We start from the raw sequence: 24072 nt of genomic DNA, 5'->3' as shown, positions 1-24072 counted from the left end.
GACTACAGTTGTCTTCCTTAGCAAGAACAAATGTGTATGACTTGTACCTTGATAATCTTGCCCTCTACCCATATTTCACCCTTCTGTCTTTTCTTCTCTTCACCAACCTTTGCCTTGACAAACCCTCCTGTTTACATGTTGCCTCAATGACTTCACCTTTCAATTGGTCAAGAATTCCTTCTCAACAAATACAGACCTAATCAACACATCTACGTGCATTATGCCCACCATAAGCTTTATATGCAAAACTTTATGTAGTACTTAAGACCTTCTGAAAAGTAGCTGATTGAAGAAAAAACCCAGGTTTTCAACTTGCACATCCTTGCCCTTATTAGGACAAGCTTTACACTAGAGTAGTGCCTTGTAATGTTCCTAGAGCAACCTTATTGCATAGCCTTCCCCTACCGTGTTTAGACATAGCAAATTATTCCTGGAGAGACTGGGATAATGCTGGGGTCTGCGGGGAAAGGGATGTAAGGAAGCCATTGTGACAAGTGACCTTGAGACAGAAGTCACAATAGGTATGACAATAAATCCGGCAAGGGGTGCAACAAAGCAACCTGCTGCTGTTGACTACTTTCCCTCTTTTGTGTCCCTTTCCTCCTTGATTGACAGAGAAAGCAGCAAGTGAAGTGCTCAAAGTGAACTCAAAAGTCAAGTTCAGGGACAAAAACTGGTAAAGAAAGCAGAGACTGAGATGCTCAGCTACTAGACAGGAAAGGCAAGAAGGAGGTCCTGGACCTGTCCTGGTCCAGGAGACCTGGTCTCCAGGTCCCCCTACCCTGGAGACTTTCCTCTCAGGGACAAACACCAGCCATTGACTGTAGCCCTGCATTTCACCTGTGGGAGAAGTCTAGTTTCACCAATTGGGAACCATTACTGGAGAGGTTTTTAGTTCCTCTAAATACCCATTGTCAGGCCGGTGCCCAGGACTGGCATTCCAACCAGCCAGTCTGTCTAATCCCCTTCAAAATCCATGCTGTTTTTGCCCTCAGCAACAGCAAACGCCACAGACAGCAGTCTGGACAGAAGAAATGTAACATTCTTTCTTAACTCTGCTTCTGCCTGTATTTTCAATCCCACAAAAAACTGTATGAGACAAAAGCTGTTACTCCCCTCAACAATTTTACTATTTAGTATTTAAATTACAGCAATGCTTTTGCTTAGGTACAAACACCAGTCTCTGTTTCAAAATAAGTGTTTAGCTTAAAGGTCATTCTGTGTGTTTAGATTGCTAGTTAGGCTAATGAAGGCATTTTTACCATTTTCCAGGGACTGAATCCAGTGAGTCCACAGCTGCAGCCTTCCAGCCCCCATATGGTGTCAGATCAATGCTGTCACCCTAGCAGCCTTAGGAGCTGTCATCTTCTCTCATCTGCAGTCCTGAAGTGGACTGAGTCCTAATGAATCAATGCAGAAATGACTAATGGGTGAATGGTGTCAGGAAACATCCTTCCAGTGTCTCTTGGAAGCTTGCAAAGTTAGGAACTCAATGAGGAAAAAAGTAAAATCCCCTCCAAAGCATAAGAGGCCATGGAAGATCACATTTTAAAGACATTATGGCTGATGAGAGATTTCCACTTTCCCCCCATACTCAGGAGAACCAGGTTTCTTAGCTTAGAACATTTTTCAGGAAAAAAAAATGGTTCCAAAACCATGCACACTGATCTACCGAACATGGCAAAAACTAATTACACCTATTTGTACTAAAATCATTCCACTTCTCCTGTCTGTTGTCCACGATCAGACCATATGGTAATTCTCAGTTTCAGAATGCCCAACTGCCAAATTAAAGCAAGGCGGATTTCCCCACACACACACCACCACCACCACCACTGTCCCCATCCCCAGCAACATATAGTCTTTCAATCATAAGGCTTCAGGCTGTCTTACTTTATGGGTCCTACAGTCTTGCACAGGGCATTTCCTCGCATTCTGTCTGCGGCAAACATTTTTGATGTTCTACCTGTCTCTCATTTGGCAGCTTTTAATCAGGTCAACCCCTAGCGCCTGTATTCACAGCACAGGCCTCAATGAACCCTTAGCTCACTTCTTGCATAGCTGCCCTTGCATCCATTCCTTGACAGCCTGGATTTGTTATATCTCTGTTTAAACCACTTTCTCCTCTTTCACAGTGACACCTACAAGGACTGAGTCACGGTAACATATGTACGCATATTTAGTATCTAAAGATAAACAGAGACCTGTTCAAACACAGCAGTACCTCAGCAGCACAGCTCTCCCGCTGCAACCTGGCGGTGGTGTGTCACACCCCCGCGTTGCCAGATGCACCAGAGGCTCTGCACTCCGTGAGGCAGGGCATATGACATTTTTTTCTGCCCCGCACGGAGCCCAGCAAACTCGGGCACCCTGTGAGGGTCATTAAGGGCACCAAGTGATGATCTCTGCTGCCGCATACAGCTCCCACCTCCACCCGTTCCACGGTGCCCGCTGCAGGGCAGCTCTGGCTACTTCGGGGCCGAGGGGCTCTGGCATGGCACGGCGGTGGGCAGGGCCCAGGGGCGGGTGGACCGCGGTTCCCCGGCGTGTCGCCCCGGGCGGGCCACCACCAGCCCGACGAGGCACGGCAGCCCGGCACGGCTCCGAACCTGCTGGGGAGCAGAGCCGCCGTGCAGCTCACACCGCCAGCGTAATTCGGGCGGGAGGGCAGGAGAAAAGGGGAGAAAAATCCCCGAAGAGGGACTAGGAGCAGCACGTGCTCCGCTCACCGCCGCTGCCGGCCTGGCCTGGCCGGGCCCGGCCTGCCGCGAGGGCGCCCGGGCCTCGCCGGCACCGCGCCTGGGGGCGGCCGCGCCGGTCCCCGTCGGCCGCGGGCGAGTACCGCGGGCAACGCAACACCGCCGCCGGCTGTCAGCCCCGCGGGCCTGCCTGCGGCGGGCGGGGGTAAGGCACCGCCCCTCGGCCGCCGCCAGCCAGCGGGCGGGGCGGCGCGGGGCGGGGCGGCGGCGGCAGAGGCGCGGATTGGCGGGAGCGCCGGGGGCGGGGCGGGGGCGGGGCCGACGGCGGGCACGGCGCTGCTGAGACATCGGGGCGGCGAGCGCGGCCGGGAGAAGCGCGGGCTGAGCGCGCGGCGGGACGGACGCGCGGCGGAGGAGCGCAGGGCGACGCGGCGGCGGCTCCCCGGCGGCGGACGGTGGCGGTGCCGCCGCCGCTGCGGCTGAGTGAAGGTAAAGAGAGTTGCCGCCGCGGCCGCCTCATCTGGCGATGTTTCGCGAGCGGCCGCCGAGGCAGGGGAGTGGGGCCGGGCGGCGCGGGACCGGGCGGCCGCCCGGGACCCGGGCACCGGCCGCCCCGGCGGGGTGACAGGTCCAGCGGGAGTGCCGCCGCCGCGTGCAACTTCCCCCCCAGTCCGGGCCGGCTGCCGCACCGCCGAGCCCTCCGGCGCGGCAGGCCCGGGCGGGCCGCCCGCTGCTGCCGAGGCCGAGCCCCGCGGCCGGCCGTGCTTCTCTTCGCCCCCCGCGGCCGGGGGCGGCCCGGCTCGGCGCTTCCTGGTCGGGCAGGGCGGGCGGCGCGCCGTGCCGGGGGCGAGGCCCGGCCACCGCGGGGCTGCCTGGGAGCCCCGATCCTGCCGTGCGGCGCGGGGACCCGTGCTGCTGCCCCGGCCGGCTGGCGGCCGCGGTGCGGGGAGCGCCGTCTGCGCGCACCCCTGCCCGGCGCCGCGGGGTAGCGCCCCCCGGACGCGGCCCGACTGCGGCCCCTGGAGAGCGGCTGCCCGGCGGCGGGGGCCGCAGACCGGGTGCGTGTCGGTGCAGGGCTCCCAGAGGGCGTAACTGGCGGGCCTCTTAACAGGAGTGGGGCTCAGTCTGTACCGTCTTCCTTGGTTTTTTTAATTATGGTTTAAGCTTCTTTTCTAAAACTGTCATGACGCCCCCCTACCTTCTTCCATAGCTTTGCAGCCCGTATGAAGTCTTTGAGACGTTTCGGAATGGGATGCGTTTTACAGTGTCCACAGTGAAGTTAATGTACTTCTTCCGTGTGTATGTGTTTGGATTTGTTCAGCCTGTTCTCCACAGGCTCGAAATCACTCTTCCAAAGACTGGAAGTGGTATAAAGGTGTAATAAGTATGCATCTCCTTCTTCATGATATATCATGGAGCTCCCTTTCTTGCAGAAAATAGTGTTCTCACGTGTAACTTACCTTGGTCATCTCCCTTTGAAGAGCAGCAGCATCTTACTTCAGAGATGACTGCGGTTGGTGTTACAGGTGTGTAGACACCTAGTGGGGAGAAGAGTCAGTCTCCAAGCAAATTCTCCACTTATACTTCAGTTCTCGTTATTTCAGTGCCTCACTAAGTACATCCATCCACTCTTCTATTGATGAAGTTTATAATTGCAGTAGCAGGAAAATTCATGTTAGGCACTGTTTCCCTAGGGATTTTTTTGAATATTAGAGAGGTGGCTGTACAAGGAGAAATGGTTATTAAATGTGTTAATATAAAGCTGAAGAAAATCTTTGCTGTCTTGTATAGGGCTGCCGTATAAACAGCACACATGCACGCCTGTGGCTGGGCTGGTAGTTGGGAGTTGTGGAGTTGAAGTTTTCATTCTCTGTTGCCAAAGGAATGCTAGCTAGCGTGGGAGGAAATGCTTGGGTACCAGTGGAGTGGGAGCCAAACATCATTTTTGACAGAGGGAGAAGAGGGGAGCGGAGGGAAAGCTTTTGTGTCCCCTTCCTTTTCCACCTAAGTTTACAAGAATCTGTTGTTGAATTTTTCTGTTGAATTTTAAATGTTAAAACTGTTAAAGTGCCTACCATAAACCATTCTGCTGAGAGGCGAGAGTTCTGCCTGAACTCAGGAATCTTTCACTGGGATCAAGCTCTTAGACAGTAAATAAAAAACAAATGAGCGTTCGATTCCCTGCAATACTCCTTCCTCCTTTTCCATTCCACCGGCCAAATGGAAATCCAGTAATACATCATCTCAAATGTAACAATGTTTCTTGCCTTAAATGTTTGGTTTGTTTTTTCCTCTCTGCTTAAGATGGTCTCAGAGCTATTTATTTTAAGACTGCTCAGCTTAAGTCAATTTGAGTCAAAATGTCGTGAGTGCAGAGCCCATGTAACTTCACTTGGAGTAAAGGGAATTTGTCTATATGGGATCTTAACAAAACAGTAAGTAAAGAACTGTCAAACAGGGCTCTTTGGATGCGCTGCAGTGTTACCAGGCTGGTGTGGAGAATTGGTATCTGTCCCTGTGCTAGGGCTCTCTGCAAGGTTCTTGGAGTCTGAGTCTCTGACAGATAGTGAGAATAGAAAAAGGCATAAATCCAAGAAATTCAGCATGGCTCACCCATGGGAGTGTCTCCTGGTTAACTTCAGGATCAGTTAGAGGATAGGATGCTGAGGGCCCTGTACTGAGAGCAGTGCTGAGGAGTGAGTATGAGCCAGTGGTAACTGGATTTAGAGAAACTTTGCTACCGTAACTGCATTGCGTTATTCTAACACACAGTAAATCAGACCTTTTGTCCTATCTGATTCAGGTTTTGAGTTTTTAAAATAGACTTTAAAACTGTCATAAGCAGATTTTATGTTATTACGACATTTCCAGTTCCGTATTGTCAGACCAAGCATAAGAGACACTCATTTTAAATATCTGGCCGTAAAGTTGCTGTGACACATTTGATAATAAAAGATCAGAGGAGTAGGTAAAGTTAGTTAAATCATGCCGTGTTTAGAAGACCGACTTCATTGACTGCCAAAATGCCCGTAGGCAGTAGGAGTGAAGTAAGTTGTAGCAGAGTACTTGTTGAACCTTTCTTAAAAAGAAAATATTTCGGAATACTTAATGCAGTCAAAGTGGTAATTTTCTAGCAGGTTTTGCTGTGCGTAGTTGGTTTTGACTGGAAACATTTAGGTTAGCTCCAACACTTAGATCTAAGGTGTGTTAGTGCATTTTGTTCCCTTGCTATATGAAATGGGAGGAACCCATACTTTTGAAAAGGCTTCTGTGCAGTTTAATTGATACTTGTGCTTTAGTTTTTTGTTTCCTTTTATTTCCCTCTAATTTTTGTCTCTACGCTTTCTGGTAGACGAGGCACAATGAAATATCAGTGAAACTCTTCATGCTAATTGCAACATCTGATATTTGGTAGTGTGAGCTATGCAGCATAGTTTGGTTTTTCAGAAGTGGCTGCAGAAATTTCTCATTAAAATTTTGGTAGGAGCTGGATGCCTAATCCACGTGGATAGATTTGCAAATTATTAAAATAAATACTTGTGTGTAGGCTTTTTGAAATGAGAAGTCTAATTCAGACTCAGATAATTCTTTCCTACAGCAAAAACTGGTTGCAAGGGATGATAAGCAAGTTCTTTCAGAATTTACAAGATTTTTCTTCTTTGTTCTGTTACAAGAGATGTTGCGCAACAAGCCGCAGGGAATTATAACTAGACCTGATGGACTGAAGAGGAGCTGCATACAAATTAGGGATTGGGGTCATTCATTGGCAAATGAAGCCTATATACATTCTTATTAACACTTTTTAGTTTGTCCATTAGTATGTTCCAGCAACTTGATGACTAGACATCAGAGAAAATGGTGTGGAAAAGAGCTGTCAGAGGTTCCCTGTTCCAGCCGTGTCTACTGGTGTTTCTACAATGTAAAAGGAAGTGTTTCTCAAAAAAATCAGCTTTCTGTATATTACACAGACAATATTTCACCTACTGATATGACATAGTCCCCTTGGGTCTTTTATTCTATTCTAAACTACACAAAGTTAGCACTTTCTGGTTCCCAGTGTAGCATTTCAAATTATGATTGGGCTTGTCTTTTTAAGTAGATAAAAATGAGTAACAGTTGAAATAATGTTTAGAAAACTTTCACTTTTCTGTATGTCTTTAAGCTACTGTTTTCTAAAATAATTTTATTTTAGTCATATCTTTCCTTTTTACTTCATGGTTGGGCAACCTTGAGTTGAATGTTCAGGCCTGTATTCTCTTGCCTTTAGCATAATTTAAACATAAAGCTTGATGCTTTCGTCCCGCTAGTGTGCTTAGGTGGTCTGGGTGTGCCTGTTTCAGTTGCTGATTGTTTTTCTAGTGTTAATACCACAAACACATTAAAAAACATCTGTAAGATGGGGGAGTCGGGAAGCTTCTCTTTTTAAGAAAAAAGAAATATGGTACTCATCAAGTAAAAGCACTTAGGATCTTTTGGTTCTGCAGATTTTTGAAAAGACCCCTCCCTCCAATATGTTTTTGGAATATAGGCCTTGGGCTGGAGTTTGTTGCCCAGCCTCACCCTCTGAACAAACAGCAGGAGATTGGATACCCCGGTGGGGAGCATCAGCACTAATTACAGTGAGCCCCTCCTCTGTCCGGGCCAGACCTCTTATAGGGAAGGGTTGTGGCTGTGTGTGTCTTCAGGGACATAACATGTGAAGTCTTGCCATCAGACTAGATATTGCAATACAGGTATCTCTCCAGGGCCTAGCCCTCTTACTCTGAGACTTCAGTAGCCATAAGCCACAGAGAAAGAAGCATGCCTCATACTGCAGGGGTGCAAATTTGTTTCAAGTATTTAGACATACATCCATTATAAAAATGCAAACATTAGGTGGCAGATGTTTTTGTGAAGTCACTTTATTGTTATTTAGGGCTCTGCCAGGGTTGCAGAAAATCCGTCATAAATGGATTCCCAAGTGCATGATTATCAAGAGAATGATTTCACCAGTTTTCTCTCTTTTTTTTTTTTTTTTTTTTTTCTTCTTTTTCCAGGAAAAGCACGTGTGTAGAGTTCAGTGGCAGGATATTTGAGGTTCGTGGGCAGTCTGTGGCAAGTGCATCTGAAGAAGGTGTGACCAGCTACAAGAGTCAGCTGAAGTTGAGCATGGACATCCAGAAGAGCCAGCAAGCCCAGAAAAGGAACTAATTGGAAGAATATTGCTAGACATAGAAGTGGAACACACTTCTGCGACAGTCACTGTCTCAGAATAAATACATTAGTAAAAACATCAGCAGTGAAATGACAGATCCTGGTGCTTTTTGATTCTCTGGTGGATTTTATTACTCTAGATGTTGCTATTGACATTTTTACTATCCCATTTAATGCATCTTGAATCTCTCTGTATATAAAAATATAACTGGACAATCACATTTTGATACTGTTTAATAACACTTTTGAATGTTAAATTGTTTGCCAAGATGAGTGCCGAAGGATATCAATACAGAGCTTTATATGACTACAAAAAAGAGCGAGAGGAGGACATTGACTTGCACTTAGGAGATATATTAACTGTGAATAAGGGTACCTTACTAGCACTTGGATTCAATGAAGGAGAAGAAGCAAAGCCTGAGGAAATTGGTTGGTTAAATGGCTTTAATGAAACCACAGGAGAAAGGGGGGATTTTCCAGGAACTTACGTAGAGTACATTGGAAGAAAAAAAATATCTCCCCCAACTCCGAAGCCTCGTCCTCCTCGGCCCCTTCCTGTAGCACCAAGTCCTGCAAAAGTTGAAGCAGAGAGTGAGCAACAAGGTCAGTAGTATTCTCAGAAGTTGTGTGTGTGTTCCATGTTTTTCAGCTATTTTTGTTTCATAGACTTGTCTGACTGTACATTTATGTGTATAACACCTGCTGGTTAGCTTTTTTAGTGCATGGCTCATTTCAGTCAAGAATTGTTTCTACTTCATAATAGTTACCTCACATGCTTTATAATTTTGTGTCCTTTGTCTCAGGCACCACAGAGACCAATAACTAGCTGTGAGGTACATCTCACAGGTTGGAAAGTATGCTTCTAATTCCCAACTGTAAAGACACAGTGAATAAGCAGGATAGCATTTATTTTAGGTTTCTAAGAAGCTGGCAGAAATTTTTCCCTCTGTCATTTATGAGACTCAATATTGAGAAACTCCTTGGTGAATCTGACAGTACGAATTCCAAATAAACAGTATGTTCCCATCAGAAATCTCTTGTTAACAGAAAAAACCTTGTACTTTGTCATGGGGGCTTAGCTTTAATGTCACAGGTAAGAGCAGGTACTTAAAAATGAACAGTGGGATGATGATAAAGAGGAATTCAGATTAATGTTTTTTGGGGGTAGGCATGCAGTAGAAAAAATAGCATTTGTATAAACAGAGGAAGATATTTCCTTTGTTTAAACATAAATTGCTTTCTAAACCTACATTTGCAGCAGTATGTTAGGCAGAACTCAGAATCTGATCAGAACTCTTCTGTTAGCAGAAGAGCCTTCTCTTTTTTAATTGGAGGAACTTTAGGGTAAAAAAACCCCAACTTTCTTCCAAGTTATTTGTCTCCTTTACCTACTGACATTAAGGTAGTTGGAGTTAATGTACAGCAAGCCAAGTCCATCTTAGGGTAGATTTTATGTTGGTACTTATATTGCTTCAGGACGTAAAACTTCTTAAATTCTCAATGTTTGTATCTGTAGGAAGTACAGGTTGTATGTAGTATGTGATCCTGGTTCTCACATAGATGTGAATAGTCTCATCACCCTCTGCCTCCACAGAAATCTTTGTACCATCACTTGCAAAGTTGTGGTATCAGTTTATCAGCTTCCATGCCACCATGTTGATAAGCAGCAAAGATAACAGAAATACAGAAATTGTATGTGGAGACCTGGCAGAAGCATTTCTAGGTTGGTGGGGACTTAATAAAGAGTAAATCTGAACTGGTTTAAGTAGTAACGTCCTTAAACACTCAAGAATTGCTTGCAAGTGTATAATGCCTAGGTGAACGTCATTGCTAGAATGAAGGTGGGGGGCAGATGGGAGTATAGTGGCATTGTAGTTCATACTGTCCCTGTTCCTCAAGTCCTCAGACTCTCAGTCTCTATTCATTAAAGTCTCATGGCTTCTTATTAGATTAATTCTGAAATTGGGGTATTTGCTTTTGGAAGAAAACACCATTACTTCTTCGATCATTCCTTGTATTGGATATTAATGTGCTGATGAGGTAACAGTGACTTTTTTTCTTAACCCACCTGCAGAGATGGTTGTCTGGATAGTATGTAGCAGCAGAATAAACATGACTCTTTGGATAGACACCTCAGTGCTGACGGGTCATTTTAGGAGGCGGAGGATAGAAAGAAAATGTCATTCTTTACATGTGTGTGCTGTGGTAAAGTAACTGGCATCCCAGGCTTTCAGGTATTTGTTGCTTTAAACGTCAAGTGGTGCTTTATTAAGTTGCTTGGTCTCTGAACTCATGCTTACTTGATGCTCCTGTTCACAGCTTCACGATGTGAGCTGGCCACAAGGCTGTGCTGGGAGGCCCCTGTGTTAATGTTGCCGTTTCCGAGCCTGCCCAGGCGCTGTGTTTCTAACAGATGTTTAAGGGAGTTTCAGCTGCAGGGAGTTACTCTGGGAAATTCTGCTGCAGATCTGGGTGCTCTGATTAAATAAAGGCTTTCCTACTTCCTTGGAATGAGACGGTGCCCTGAGCATTAGCGACTAGAGGTCTCTTAAACTGAAGTTTATTGCCTCTGGACAGAGTACTATTTACATACAATGCATTTATTTTTAATACCTTGAGAGTGTGGGATTTGAAACAAGATGTGCTAATTTAACTGGGAATCTTAATCTCAAAGTCTTCACAAGTGATCCTGTCACGCTCCAAAATGTTTAAGAATCAGGTTGCAATCCAGCCTTATATTTTTCTGATTAAAAAAACCCCCAAAACCCTAAGTTCCCAAAACTCCTTTTTGAATTGAAGATTGTAAGCATCATGTGAAAGGCTAGGCAACTTCAGTAATGCCCTAGGATCAGGGATTAGACCTTCAACATAATTAGGGAGGGGAAACACTGAATTTTGAACTCCGAATAGCTCAAGAGTTAGGTTTAATTACTTCTAAAACAATGTGTGTTAACTTAAACAAAATTGTGAAAAGTAATAATAAGTGATCTCTTTACAGATCTTATAACTGTAAAGAACTAAGGCAGAGGGCGCTTTAAATCATAGAAACACATTTGGGAAATGTATTGAAAGAGTATTATTAAAAAAACAAAAGGAAGGTGAAATTAAGTGAGCAGAATGATACAATAATGATACCTATGGTGAAACCAGAGGTGCAGGTGGAAATACAGTTCAGATAAAGAATAATATAACAATGTTTGTTTGACTTTCAGGTGGCTTTATTATTTTGTATATGGGATTTGGTGCAGGGGATAGCACACTTACTGTCCATCAGCCAATGTGATGGCCAGTGGGCCAGAAGATTCTTTCGAGGGTGACACTACACCCCTAGAGTGTATTTGAAATAAATTAATGGGTACTATGAAACTTGCTTGACCAAACACAGTCACACTTACATTTTCAATACTTCATCATTTGAAACTCCTGTGGATCAAAATGACAAATCAATGGGGAACTGGAAGCACACTTCTTAAATATACCTCAGTTATTTGTAATCCGTATACTTTTTTCATTCTGTGAAGAGTCAGTTCTGTATGTACCTCTGTTGTGTTTGTGTTGAATAAGAATATTGGAAACTTAACTGGAGATTTTAAAGAATACCTATAATCATATGAATTATTTAAATTTTACCTCTGTGTAACCTGCTGTAGGTGAACCTACTTTAGCAGGGGACTGGACTAGATGTTTTCCAGAGGTCCCTTCTAACCCCAACCAGTCTGTGAAACCACATACATAGATTTACATTTTTTTTAAGAAAATACTTTCTAATGATTTCAATACTCTTTAATACTTAATTATTTGTTATGATTTTTTTTCCCCTGGCCTTGTTAAGCTTGATCACTTGCTCACTGATGTCCAGATTGTTTTGTATTAGGTCAAAATTGCAATGTTTAGGTAATGCTGCCAGTATTCACACTCTTCAGTACTCATACACAAATAATCACAGACATCTGAACAGACTTTGCAGTCAGTGAGGCTAGTAACATGGGCAGAGTTGTTCATCGGGCCGGTGTCTTATGCAATCACAGTCTTACTTTTAAATAGGGAACTCTTTAAATATTAAAAGCCAATCTGAAAACAAATAACTGCTGGTGGTATCAAATTCTATTAAAGCATTAATTTATCCATTACCACACGTAGGTCAAATATTTCCCCAGATGTGTATTTTATCAATGATCCATTTACGTTTCTAGAACCACTGGTCAAGACTAGAACTGAGGCTCCTTGACTGAAATTTTAGGGTTGTTGCGTTTTGCCTGTCTTCACCTTACGTATGTTATAGGTAGATTTAGTCTGAATTTGGGGAGGGAGGCAGGTGTTACTGCCTCTGAAGAGAGATGAAAACTAAGGGGATACAAGAGCCCCAGGAAGTCTTTAGCAGCTTTTAGTTTCAGGCCTGCTGCATCAGAGCTATGGCAAGGAAGGTTTAGTTCATCTTCCTGTTGCAGAGCTCTCACGGGTACAACATGCCTTTTTCCCAGGTTTAAATCTCCTACCGGGCAAGGTGGCTGGCTGCTGCTGGAGGAATCGAGGCACTTGCAACAATGCAGACCCACTGTAGGGGTTATCTTTATGCCCTCCACTAGACACCTGAAGTTTATGTGAAGTAGTAAAGATTTTATATGATTTTTTTTTTTGGCTTAAAATGTTTTTGTTTTTTAAATTGGAGCTACGTAAGGCTGGTTCCCCTTACTTAGCTCCATCTCGCCCAACCCTTTGCAAATGAAAAGTGCATAAGCTGTACTGAGTCCAACTGAGTTTTGTGAACTTTGATTCAGCTCATTTGATACAGCTGCATATCTTTAGAGTGGGTTCATACAGTATTATTTTCCTACCTGGTTTGTGAAGGCTGAACTGAAGCAGACTTTGAAGCATAAAGCTTTGATTGATTGACAGAAACACTTTCAGCTTTAACTTGGAATGCCAAATTCCCACTTTGAAATTAAGGTCAGATTGCAGAAGGGCAGACTAGGTCTTTGTATGAATAATTTGGCTGTTTTCATGTTTTGGAGCTTCCTGCAACTTCCTGTGTAACTTCAAAGGGTTGTGATGTTGACACTTCATACAGTTTCAGCTGGTTTGGAGCCTAAAAATAATCCAAAGCTCTTCCTTCTTGTGATGAAACCAGAACATAGATTTAAAAAAAAAATAATGCAAACCCCCCCCCCCCAAAAGAGACCTCCTTTCTTTACACTTTTTCCCTAGAACAGATACAGATCAGCAAATTAGACAAAGATAATGGCACGGAACGTTTGGAAACTTTCCTTTCAGAGACCAGATTGTGCAATGTCTGACAAAGATCCAAACTGACGGAGAGCATAAAACCGTGTGTGCATGCTTGAACTGAATATGCTGTAGGATTTTTTTTCTTTAATTTTGCTATAAAGCCAGTAGAGCACTTGCGTTTCTGAAAATTGTTTACATTTGTAAATTAGGGGACATAAGAGTGAGTGGAATGAAGTGAGCCTGGAGCCTCTGCTGGGAATAAACCAGTCATCATCCCTCCTGATTGAGGCAAATGGAAAAAGGAAATTATGGGGTGAAGTGATGAGTCACTATCTCATTTGGTAAATGTATTTGCCATTCAAGCCAGAGCCCCTGGATTCATTCAAAAAAACCTAGTTTGCGTGTAAGCCTTTGTCAGAACTGCCCTGCAGTCACAAACTTCAATTTGGTTGCTTTTGACTTGCACCGACGAGTTGGCAGACTCCTGCCATAGAGCTTCGCCAGCTGCTAGAGCTCACTTTTCTTGGTGTACAAGGCAAATTTCTAGCTGCCACAATGAGCGCATGCATCTGAAAACAAAGTTCATGCCACCTGCTAAAGAAAGCAGAGATTTTTGCAGGCTGCGATAAAGTGAGGCAGAGCACTTTTCCACAGTGATAAAATCGGGATGATAGCAACTAAAAAAGTCTTATGTAAGCACCACAGAAAGCACAGGGACATGCTTGCAAGTACTAGTACAAACTGCACGTTAACGGTGGACCTGAGCAAGTTCATGGTTGATGTGTGGCCCCACCTGCTGGTAGAGGAGGAAGGAAACGAAGAGGGAGGAAGGCGGTTAAAACCACGGTCTTCCACGTTGTGTTATAATCGTTGCAGGATAAGAATAAAAGTGAGACAGACCTTTTGAAAGTAATATTTTAATTGAAAAATTGTTATTTTTTGGAAAAAATATATTACTTGGGGCACACAGAACTCCCTTTTGAGCCTCAAAGATAATCTTAGACCTGAAAAAGCTTCTGTGGCTGAAATGCATCTTTTTCCCTCAGCTGTGTCAATTAAGCTAGAAAAGTGTTGCTTTTTATTACATATTTTGCTTTAAGAAACTGAATAAGACATTCCTATTTTGAAGCTGTAGAAATATTTTTCTGTTTTGTATTGCACCAATTTTTATATGCCTTTTTATAGTTACAACAGTGACATTATGTTGAGTGACTTGGTTTACTTTTCTTTAGCCTTCTGTAATACTGGTTCAGTCTGTTAATACCTCCTGCTGACATGAATGCTCCTGGGGCATGTTTAAAAAAGGCAAAGATGAAGTAGCCTACTCCTCTCCCTTGGAATCATCTTGATCTGTTCCTGTACCGGTAATCCAGGAACATCTGAAAAAAACCCCACAGGGTAGCAAACAGTTCTTACTTTAAGCTTGCATATAACATCAATTTGTGAGTTTCAGCAACACATGATGCTAAGTATTTGCCAAGAATGGATCATGCTGCACCCCAAGCAAATGACTGTGCCCACATAAATAGTTGTGTGATGCCATGTACGCATCCAGATTTTCTTGTGTGAAAGAACACAGGTGGTGTAACTGCAGCTGGCTGTGCACTGTTTCACATCTGCGTCTTGTTCCAAAGCTGCTTTCCATGATAAACTTCCATGAAATCAATCTGAAGGCTAGAATACAAAGAACTACTTTATATTCATAGCTAAGAATGATGAAGGGAATTACAGGATTTTAAAGAAATACTTTTAACTAGAGAAGGAATTAAATCCTGAGAATACTTTGGTGTAAATCTAGGTACTTAGGAGAATTTTAAGAGAATTTTTTTTTGTTAAAAAAAAATTAACTGTGGTTATGTATGTCTAAAATACAGTCCTATTTTGTGGTTTCATGAATAGAAGAGATTTTTTTTTTCTGTTATGTGTTACATTTTTTGCACTTTGTTATAGAAGTGCTTGTATCCTTGGACATTGCCTGAAGTCGTCTGGTAAAGTGTTAACAGGTGTAACTTTGTACTAACTTGACTGCTTTTTGTTCACTCTTTTATGAATGCTGTATGCAGCAGTCCATCAGAACAGCACCCATTTTCCTTGTTTTCACATATTGATCCACTTCATAAGCCAGTTTGCATATAAGACAACTTTTAAAAAACAATGTTTAAGCTGACAGCTTTTCAGGTAATAAGGATCTATAGTCAAAAGCCTCAGGACAGAGTTTCAAAAACATGCTACTGCCCTGAGCTAGGGAAAGGTGTAATCATATATGATTTCTACACTTTAAAAATATCTTTTAACACAATCTTGTACTTCAAAACTACTGTGTAAACTGTGACATGAATGATGAAAAAGGTCTTTAACAGTTCATTTAGCTATCAGACAATTTACTTGCATAATCCGCTGGATCTCTTTGTATATGCTTGGCATCATTTGCTGCATTAAGAGTTATTTCACAGAGGTTAATGTCTGAGATAGGTTCTTTACTAGAGATTGTAGGTGTTGAGGGCAAGAAGTGAGATCTGCCCTTGGCAGGTCTGAACATGCCAGTTTCCATTTCTATCCATGCTGACAGATCACTCCATGGTATCCAGGATGGGAAGGTGCTCCAGCAGAAGGCAGACCTTGTACAGGAAGAGCAGTTACTTCTGGTCCACTCAGCTTCCAGAAGCTCTCAAGTAGCTATAGTATTTTTCATTAAATAGGCAAAGCATAGATGAGGCTAATTTTTTCTCTGTGGTTTCTTTGATCTTTTTTTTTTTTTTTTTTTTTTAAATTGAGTTTCTGCATGTTGGGAAACCAGATGAACTCTGCTTTCCTGTAAAGTTTTGGTGCTTCCTTCTAAAAAAACATGTATACTTGAAAATGTAAAGATACTGGCCAGAAGCCAAACTGTTCCACTTAAAACGCATCAGACTGGTGTAATTCAAGGGGTCTCTTCCTTGCTCTTTCTCCACTGTGGGAGTCGATTTGTTGGATGTGGCACGTCTGAGCACTAGTGTGCTGTAGCCTCCTGCTCACCAGCTGGGAAGGAGGGGAGAGGAGTGCAACTTGAGATCTGTAGTCCGAGGAGGGAATGCACCTCCCAGGAGGCATGGCTGCGCCAGTGTTGTATGTCTTGTTTACAGATATGACAGTGGAATCTGTTTGTTGGGGTTAGAAGAGAAAACTAAGTGCTGTCACAGATTTCTTCCTAGATTTCCTCATTTCTCATGGACAAGATTGGTAGGTAGCAGATAAGCATGGAGAATTATTTTTGGTGAAGAAACTTTTAAATGGTATCAGACGCTGCAGATTCATGTTTCAAAGCATGTTGTAGCTTCTCCAGTAGTGTGTCTCAAAGGAAGGGCTTTTAGTTTGTGAGGTTACCTTTTAATTTCCAAGCCCTCTTCCTAAGCTGTTTTTTGCTGGAGGTAGACCAAAGCACTTAAATTAGGGAATTAATGAAAGAAACAACTAATTACGTGCAGTGGTTGATAAGGCTACACAGCTGTGTCTGGTTTTGTTATCTTTCTATCCAGGGACATTCCAGAAATGAACAGTTAAGGGCAAAGATTTGCAGTCCTTTTCCTACTTCCACATGATGTTCAAGCCTGTGACCACACATGCCAGCCCTCTGTTGCTAATTCTCAGTTTTTCATGTGCAGTGCTTAGATGGAGGCATGAAAATGTCTGTTGTGTTTATGAACTTAAACTTGAATTGTCTCCTCGCCAAGACCACAGCTTTTTAGCACAGGTGAGGAGCAACAGAGGCCATAGCAAAGCCCTCCGTCATTTATTTCTTTCCTTCTAGTTGACTGATGCACGCTTGAGGGGCATCTGCCTCGCCAGAATCTGCAAAAGACTGTGAGGCTCCAGGGCAGTATGGGATGCAGCAAGGTGTGATCTGCTCCCATGGTCTTCCCATTTCTTCATGGGTCTTCTGTGAGGGGTCGACACCTTTTGAGAGCTCCTCTGAAATGGGGTGGCTGACCAGTCTTTCACTCTTCATTTGGTATTTATTGCATTGTTTGCAATATATCCATTCCCTTAAGAGAAAGGGCAAAAAATGTCATCCCTTGACATTTTGAAGCAAGTTATTTTGTGTACTTTGGAGTCAAATCTGTACTGATGTTTCAGCATAATTTAGAATATGTTCTTGCAGTCCAAATTACTCCATTATTCTGAGGCCAGAATAGCGTAGCTAGTCATTAGCCTACATAAGCAATTTTCTTATGGAGACAAAGGTTTAGGGAGGGAGGCCTTTTGTTCCAGTGCAAGCCAGTTCTGAGGATAAAGGTTTGTTTTAGTGGTCCTTGCAATCTGGCCTGGTCAGTAGAGAAAGGGTTATAGAACACATATTCAAAACAGTAAGAAGCAAAAACTTCATCTCAGATATCTGGAAATAAAGGACCCCTGTTCACTCAGTGAGGGGTCCTCATGGGCACAGAGGAATGAGCGTTTGTATTGTCTTTGCTCTGCTGCATTAATAATTTATTACCATTGGTTGAAAGATTAGCGTGCATTCCCCACCACTTTCATGTTTTTCTAACTTCCTCTTAGGTCAAACTTAGTGCTGACAACTCCAAAACTCTTTTTGTAGTCTGTGTAAGCTGCAGCCCCCTACATGAAATGAGAGATTTTCACAATCCCACTGTTATCAGGACACTTTTGGGGGGTGATATTAAATCAGTGGTTTAACAATGTTTACTACAGCATGAACTAGCATGAAGTCTCACTTCTTTTGAGCTGCCTTCTGGCTTTTGGGAGCATTCCAACTGCTAGAGGAACATTTGGTGTTCATCTGTGGTGTGTAATACTGATCATTGCTTTGGACTACTTTTGTAGTGGTAGTTAAAAGTCTCTTATATCTTTGATATTGAAACTTGCACTGAAAACGATAGTGGATGCGGGTGCCTTCCCTAGTGATTTAAGATGCAGGACTTTGCGTTGCATGTACAGTTTAGCAAAAAAGGGGAAGACAGTTACCAACTGTTAAGCTTTTTCTCCAGATGTTTCCTCTAAGACAAATATCTAGAGTTTTATTATAACACAGTAAGATCACACCAATAAGATGAGAATGGTTAGGGGTTTTTTGTTGTTGTTGTTTTCCTTGTCTGTTTGATTGATCTAAATAGCTAGTCAATCAAATACTGTGGTACATTGTCTGTTAGTTTAGATGGAACATGTCCATGCTTGTTAATGTGAGCTGCTTTAAAGAGAATATTAAAATGCCTTATTCAAGATCCTTTGGATGCAAACTAAAAATGAGATTATTTTGAAGTGCTGATGTTCTTGAAAATATTGTGTATGGTTGGGGTTTTTTTGTATACTTAAAGGACTTGTCCACACAAGAAGCAGCAGGCTTCTATTCAACTTTCCCTTAAATTGGTGGCAAACCCCATTCTGACTTCAGAAGGAACAGGATCAGACCTATAGTCAAGCTTTAGCAGCATTGGGACAAATACCATAGCTCTTACTCTCACTTCTCACAACTGCCATTGCCTTGAGGGTTTGGAGCACAAATACTAGCCATGTTCTGAAGAGATTCCAGTATACCAGACTGCATATAATATGAATATGCATGAAATACTACACGATAAACACTGATGTAAAGAACAGTGACTGTCCTTTCACGGTTTTCAAAGACATGGAAGGGAAACACAATCATCTCTTCTGAGGACCAGAGCTAATGCAGGGCATGGAATTTCACTGGGTACTTCCTATATTGAGCTTATAACTTATAGACAGATTAAAGCATGTTTCTAATTAGTCCACACTCCTCCATTTAGTACATACTTAATGTAGATGACTTAACGTTTTAGCTGTTTGTATAGTCCATTATATAGTAGGAATTGGAAATTTACTAGTATTTGTGTATTTGGTGATGACAGGATATAGATTATTTTCACCAAATTATTTTCTTCCATTTTATTCAGTCCTTTTCACTAATGCATATGAAAAAATTTGTTCCATGCTGCTAGATACTTTGGCAAGGCTGTTTTTTTTTTCCTTACAGCTGCCTGTTTGGGTAACTAAAGCGATGGTAATGAGTGTTTCATATAATTGAGGAAATGATATGGTGACAGTTTTAATTGTATAGTCTGTTACTGTACAAATTATTACTTTTATGATAAATATAGACTTTTATTACCTTGATACATGTGCAAATACACAGTGAATTAAATTGCACACTTTACTAGGGTTAACATTGTTAAGATTGCAAAGCTATGTATCTAAAACTTTTGTTTGTACATGTAAGTACACCTTCTTGTAGTGTATGCCATCTGATAGTTTTTAATTACAGTCGTCTGACCCCTCTTCCCACTTGTCCTTGCTTTGCTCCTTGTCAAGGCCTTCACTGAATGAGAACTGCTTCATTCTGGTTGTTCAGTTTGTGGTCTTAAGCCACCTTTTCTTCACAGCCTTCAGGCTTGTCTCTGGAAACAGGTTTCTTCATTGCCTCTTCTGCGCTTTCCAGTGATGTGGCTGATAACAGCTTCATAGAGCTTCATATTCACAAATATTAAGTCATCTTCTGGACACTGTTGTGAGCAAAGGTGGTATCATGATTCCTGTGAAGAATGAGGTAGACCAAAAAAGACAATTAAAAGAGTAACTACTGTTTTAAGATACTTAAAGGTTGATCTCTTTGTAGTAGGGAGGTCATGTTTCAAAAAGCTGAATCGGGGGGTGGAACTGTTAACTTAGAGATCTCTATACTCTTAACACTTAAATGTTCATTGGGATAACCAAAACCAGGAACCAGAACTGCATTAGGTTTGACAGTGTAAGGCTTCATTTGTCACAAGGAGCAAGTACCATCTGCTCACTCCACAGCTGGCTTCAGTTACTGATTACTGGGTGTCCAAGATGATTGCTTGCAGAACAGATCTTCCTGGCATACCTCTGCCTGCATCATCCAGCTTCACCAGCTGGAATCCAAATACAAGCATCAAAAGCAAAAGAATTATTAGAATGTGAGTGCACGTATTCTACATTTGTGACATAATTTAATGTCATCTCATTTGTTTCCTGATTCTGACAATTCTAAGTTTAAGTTCTCAGTACTTCATGTAAAGCATGTCTTCCAATAGAAATCCACATTTCAGGGACACACGTGTTTTAAGTACCTTTTGCTTTAGGTTTTTATAGTGCGTCTCTAGTAGTTTCGCTTTTTTTCACCATGTCATAGTTGAGATTCACAATGCAGGAATTTTTGCAAATGATGACATTATATAGTAAATTCAGTTCTTGAATCTTCATTTTGGTTTTCTAATACCAATCAGTAACTTGCTTACTTGAAAGATGCTTTTGCTACTGTCTTTATTGTGCCATGCTGTAAACTGCAACATTGTGTAATCAAGAGGTTTGGCAGTGCAGCTTCATCCTAGCATGACAAATTTTTTTCCTGGATTACTCTGTTGCTAGTATCATACATTAAATTTCTCTTTTGAGAAATACTAGTTTAGAAAGTGGAAAACAAGGCAGCTTCGGTGTGCATGATAGATGACTAATAGGGGAGGTATGAGAAATACTCTTGACACCTGGAATGATTATTCGTTGACTTTCTAGACACACTAGAAACATGGGAAGAGTGTTCTGCTGTGGAGGACTCTGTGCTGTCTTGCACCAGACTTCTATGCCAAGTTAAAGAAATTGAAGGATATGCTTTCTCTATATGAAGTTGTCTGCACAGCCTTTGTGTTTTTAGGTTTTTCATATTTTGTGTCTTCTAGATACTGATAGAGGAATTGCAGGGTCATTGGGCTTGTATGTACAAACAAGACACAGGACTATGAAGAACCATGGCATTTGATCTTTGAAAACCAAGGGTGTATGAATGCATGCTCCCGTGAAAACCCTGAATTGCAAAAATCGTTTGTAGTGGGCTAGAGAGGCATTTGACAGATTATGTGCAAGTACATACATGTGTGTTTCATTATTCCATTGCCTTAGGAGACTGGTGTTTAAGTTGGCAGATCCGCTTATTAAAAGCAAAGCTTTTTGGCTGGCAGGATTACAGAATGCCTGAAGGAGGAAGAGGCCAAATGCTGAGAGAAGGAGAGAGAACATGTAATGTGCAGAAAGCATGGCGAAGCTATAAAGCGAGCAGGAGAAAGTAGACTTAAATCTGATTCCAATTTGTTCTGTTGGGCTGAAGTGGATAGTCATGCAGAAGTAAAAGCATGACATTCTCTCATTTCAATATGAATTTAATATTCCAGAGAATATGGACTTTTATGTCATATTAAGTATGATTTTGTCAGCTGTTTGCAGTCTGTCAGAAATATTTAATCCATGCTTATTTTTCTGACTCAAAAGAAAACAAAAACCAAAAACCCAGCACAAAAAAACCCAAAACAAAACAGCTTGCTTTGAAGCTTTACAAAGCACTGTCAGACCATGGCGTAAGTGGATCGGATCATAGCATAAGTGGACCCTCTAATAGGATCTAGAACTTTGTTCTTTGTCTCCATTTGACGTAAGACTACAGTATGTAGTCTCCCAGTGTATGCTAAGTTTCTGCATGTTAGTTTGGTGATATGTAATTTGTAGCTCTTTTTTGGGGGGGGAATAAAACCCAACAAAACAAAAACCAACCCAGTCTTTATACATTGTAGTTTGAACTATCCTGCAAGGTTTTGGAAACAGCAGTCAAACAAGTTGAGTATGTGTATCTGGAGACACCTGTAGCCTTGCACTTTCTTGCTCAGTTTGGGTTCCTTTGCAACCGCAGGCAGCACAGATTAGAATATTCACTTGGTCTTTTACATTATTTATTCCTAGTTGAATGCCATTGGAATAAACAGCTGCTCTGTCTCCTAAGACTTCTCAGATTGAGAGCAAGGTTTGAAATGTGGGAAGCTGACTGGTGGAAAGCTGACAGAATTAGTGAAACAGAAGGAAGAGAGAAGCAGAAGTGCTGCCTCCCTTGAGAGTTCAAGAAATACACTATTAAAAACAAACCAAACAACAAAACCAAAACAAAAAGCATTTCCCTTAAAACAAGACCTAGATTTATATGATTGCTCATACTGATACCTCTGAAAGAGGCTGTTAGTGGCACATTTACCATAAAATATTAGAACCCTTTGGGAGGTGACAGGCTCCTGTTTAGCAGTTCTGACTCCTGTAAGAACTAGGTACCTAGTGGTAATGTAGCAGAGGTTAGGCGAGTTAGCCAGCTGTCTGCTGCATATAGCATTTTGAAGAGCTTTATCTTGTAAAAGCCTCAGGAAATTTCTGTGAAGATGCCAGGCTGAGCTAATTAGGATACATCTTTTCCAGCTTCATGCACAAGTTTGGAAGGGTAAATTAGGAGAAGTAAGTAGAAAGGTGCTTGTTCTGATGTAGCAGGCAGGTCATGTGAACATTTGAAAACTAGGAGTCATAAAAAATGACAGAAATCAGGTTAGTTTAAAATTAATGTCTTCTTGTTCCTTCTGTCCTCAACAGGGAACTGTTTTTTTGGATGGATTCTCCATCTGGGAGTCAACTGAGACATCCTTTTGTTTCTTGGCATGGCACCTATTTAAATAAATAAATAAATTCCTTTTAAAAAGTAAAATTAAATGAGAAAGAGGTGTTCCCTTCTGGTAGGGTCAAATAAAGGTAACTCTGGTTCTTTCTCTTGGCAAGATGACCAAGGGATTCCTCTGGGGCATAATAACAAAACCAGACATATAAGACTTACATAAGACTTCCTTTTTTTTTTTTTTTTTTACACCCTCCACCCCCCAACCCTCCCCGCCAAGGATAGCAGGAAAACAACCAGGATATACCTGGCCTTTTGACAGAACAGCAGCCAATTCCCAGTCCTTGCTGGCCAGTGTGGAAGAAACCTTACGCCTTCCAGCCAGCAGCCTTTCAGCCTCACAAACCTCCACCCATTTTGTAGTGAGTCATAGCTGGAAGACCTTTTCACATGTTTGATCACATCTTGTGCAAGTCAGGGATATATATATTTACTCTGTTATTGTGTCCTATAATCAACATTCTGAAACATCTGAGTGACTGTAGCTTTAAGGTCTGTTTGTGTATATGTGGAAATAGAGATACATGTATAGATAGATAGTGCAATTATATTTGCAGATGTGGGTGGGTTGGTTAGAAGTCTAACTGTCTTGGCAGGAGCAGGCTGGTGGAAAGACTTGGGGATTTTGTGTGCGTGACCTGTAGAAGCTCTGTACAGTTGCAGCACTTAAATATTCAACAGATTAGTATTTCTTGGCATGCTCTTTTATACACTCAGTACTCCCCTAAGTGCAGAGGCAGGCAGTCAGCTTGAGCATTGATCCTGTTCCCTGTGAATTTTCTACAGGAAAGTCGGAGAATGTCCACAGCATGTTCCCCTGTGCTGGAGTAGGGCAGCTGCCTGGTGGCAGAGGCAAGGAAGGGAAGCAGTAGGTTACAGTGCTCCTTGCTCATCTCGTGAGTCTTTGAGAAGACATAAAAATAGTTTCTGCCCCTCCAGCTTCTTCCCTGTAAGAGCAGCTTTCATTTAATCCACCTGAGTTAAAAATCAAGGAAATATGTTGTCAGTTCTTAACCAGATGCATGTTTATTTAGTTTGCACAGCCCCTCTGCAGTTTAGGCTTTTCAAGGCCACTTACAAATTAATTTTTGCAGGAATTTCAGCTTCTGCTCAGTCTCACTTCTTCTCAACATACCGCTTGTTTTCAAGAGGGACACATCTTTCTTTGTTTTAGCCTCCGAGAAACTCTTTCACTGTAGGGTTGCATGGACATTGCAAAAGGATTTCCCCAAGTTGAAGTGCTTAGAATTATGCTTGTGCTTTCTTAAAGAGAGACTTTGCCTCTTCCTTTTAGTTGCTTTGCAAATGAATACACTCCCAATGCAGACTGAAATCCTGTTCCATACCTCCCTACCCTGACTTCAGTTAATCTTTGGCTTGCAGACAGTGATGTAAAAACATCAACAGTTTTTCATGCTAGCTTTTCATTGGCACCAACTTTGT

General features: G+C 42.3%; 1 protein-coding gene across 2 annotated transcripts in view; it reads left to right on the top strand.

The window, feature by feature from the left end:
* The first annotated feature begins 3093 nt into the window (after positions 1–3093).
* Positions 3094–24072, top strand: part of PIK3R1 (phosphoinositide-3-kinase regulatory subunit 1) — a 61122-nt gene continuing 40143 nt past the window's right edge. For both annotated transcript variants that reach the window (XR_005101829.1, XM_037372871.1), the window contains exons 1-2: positions 3094–3188; positions 7736–8495. Coding sequence is in view for 1 of the 2 variants with exons in the window: in XM_037372871.1 (XP_037228768.1) it covers positions 8162–8495 (334 nt within the window). In the remaining variant the exon portion in view is untranslated. The remainder of the gene's footprint in view (positions 3189–7735; positions 8496–24072) is intronic.

The sequence above is a fragment of the Falco rusticolus genome, chromosome Z (genome assembly GCF_015220075.1).
Source record: "Falco rusticolus isolate bFalRus1 chromosome Z, bFalRus1.pri, whole genome shotgun sequence".
In the NCBI taxonomy this organism is placed as follows: domain Eukaryota; kingdom Metazoa; phylum Chordata; class Aves; order Falconiformes; family Falconidae; genus Falco; species Falco rusticolus.
The sequence above is the reverse complement of the archived record's forward strand: the minus strand, read 5'-3'. Positions and strand labels throughout refer to the sequence as shown.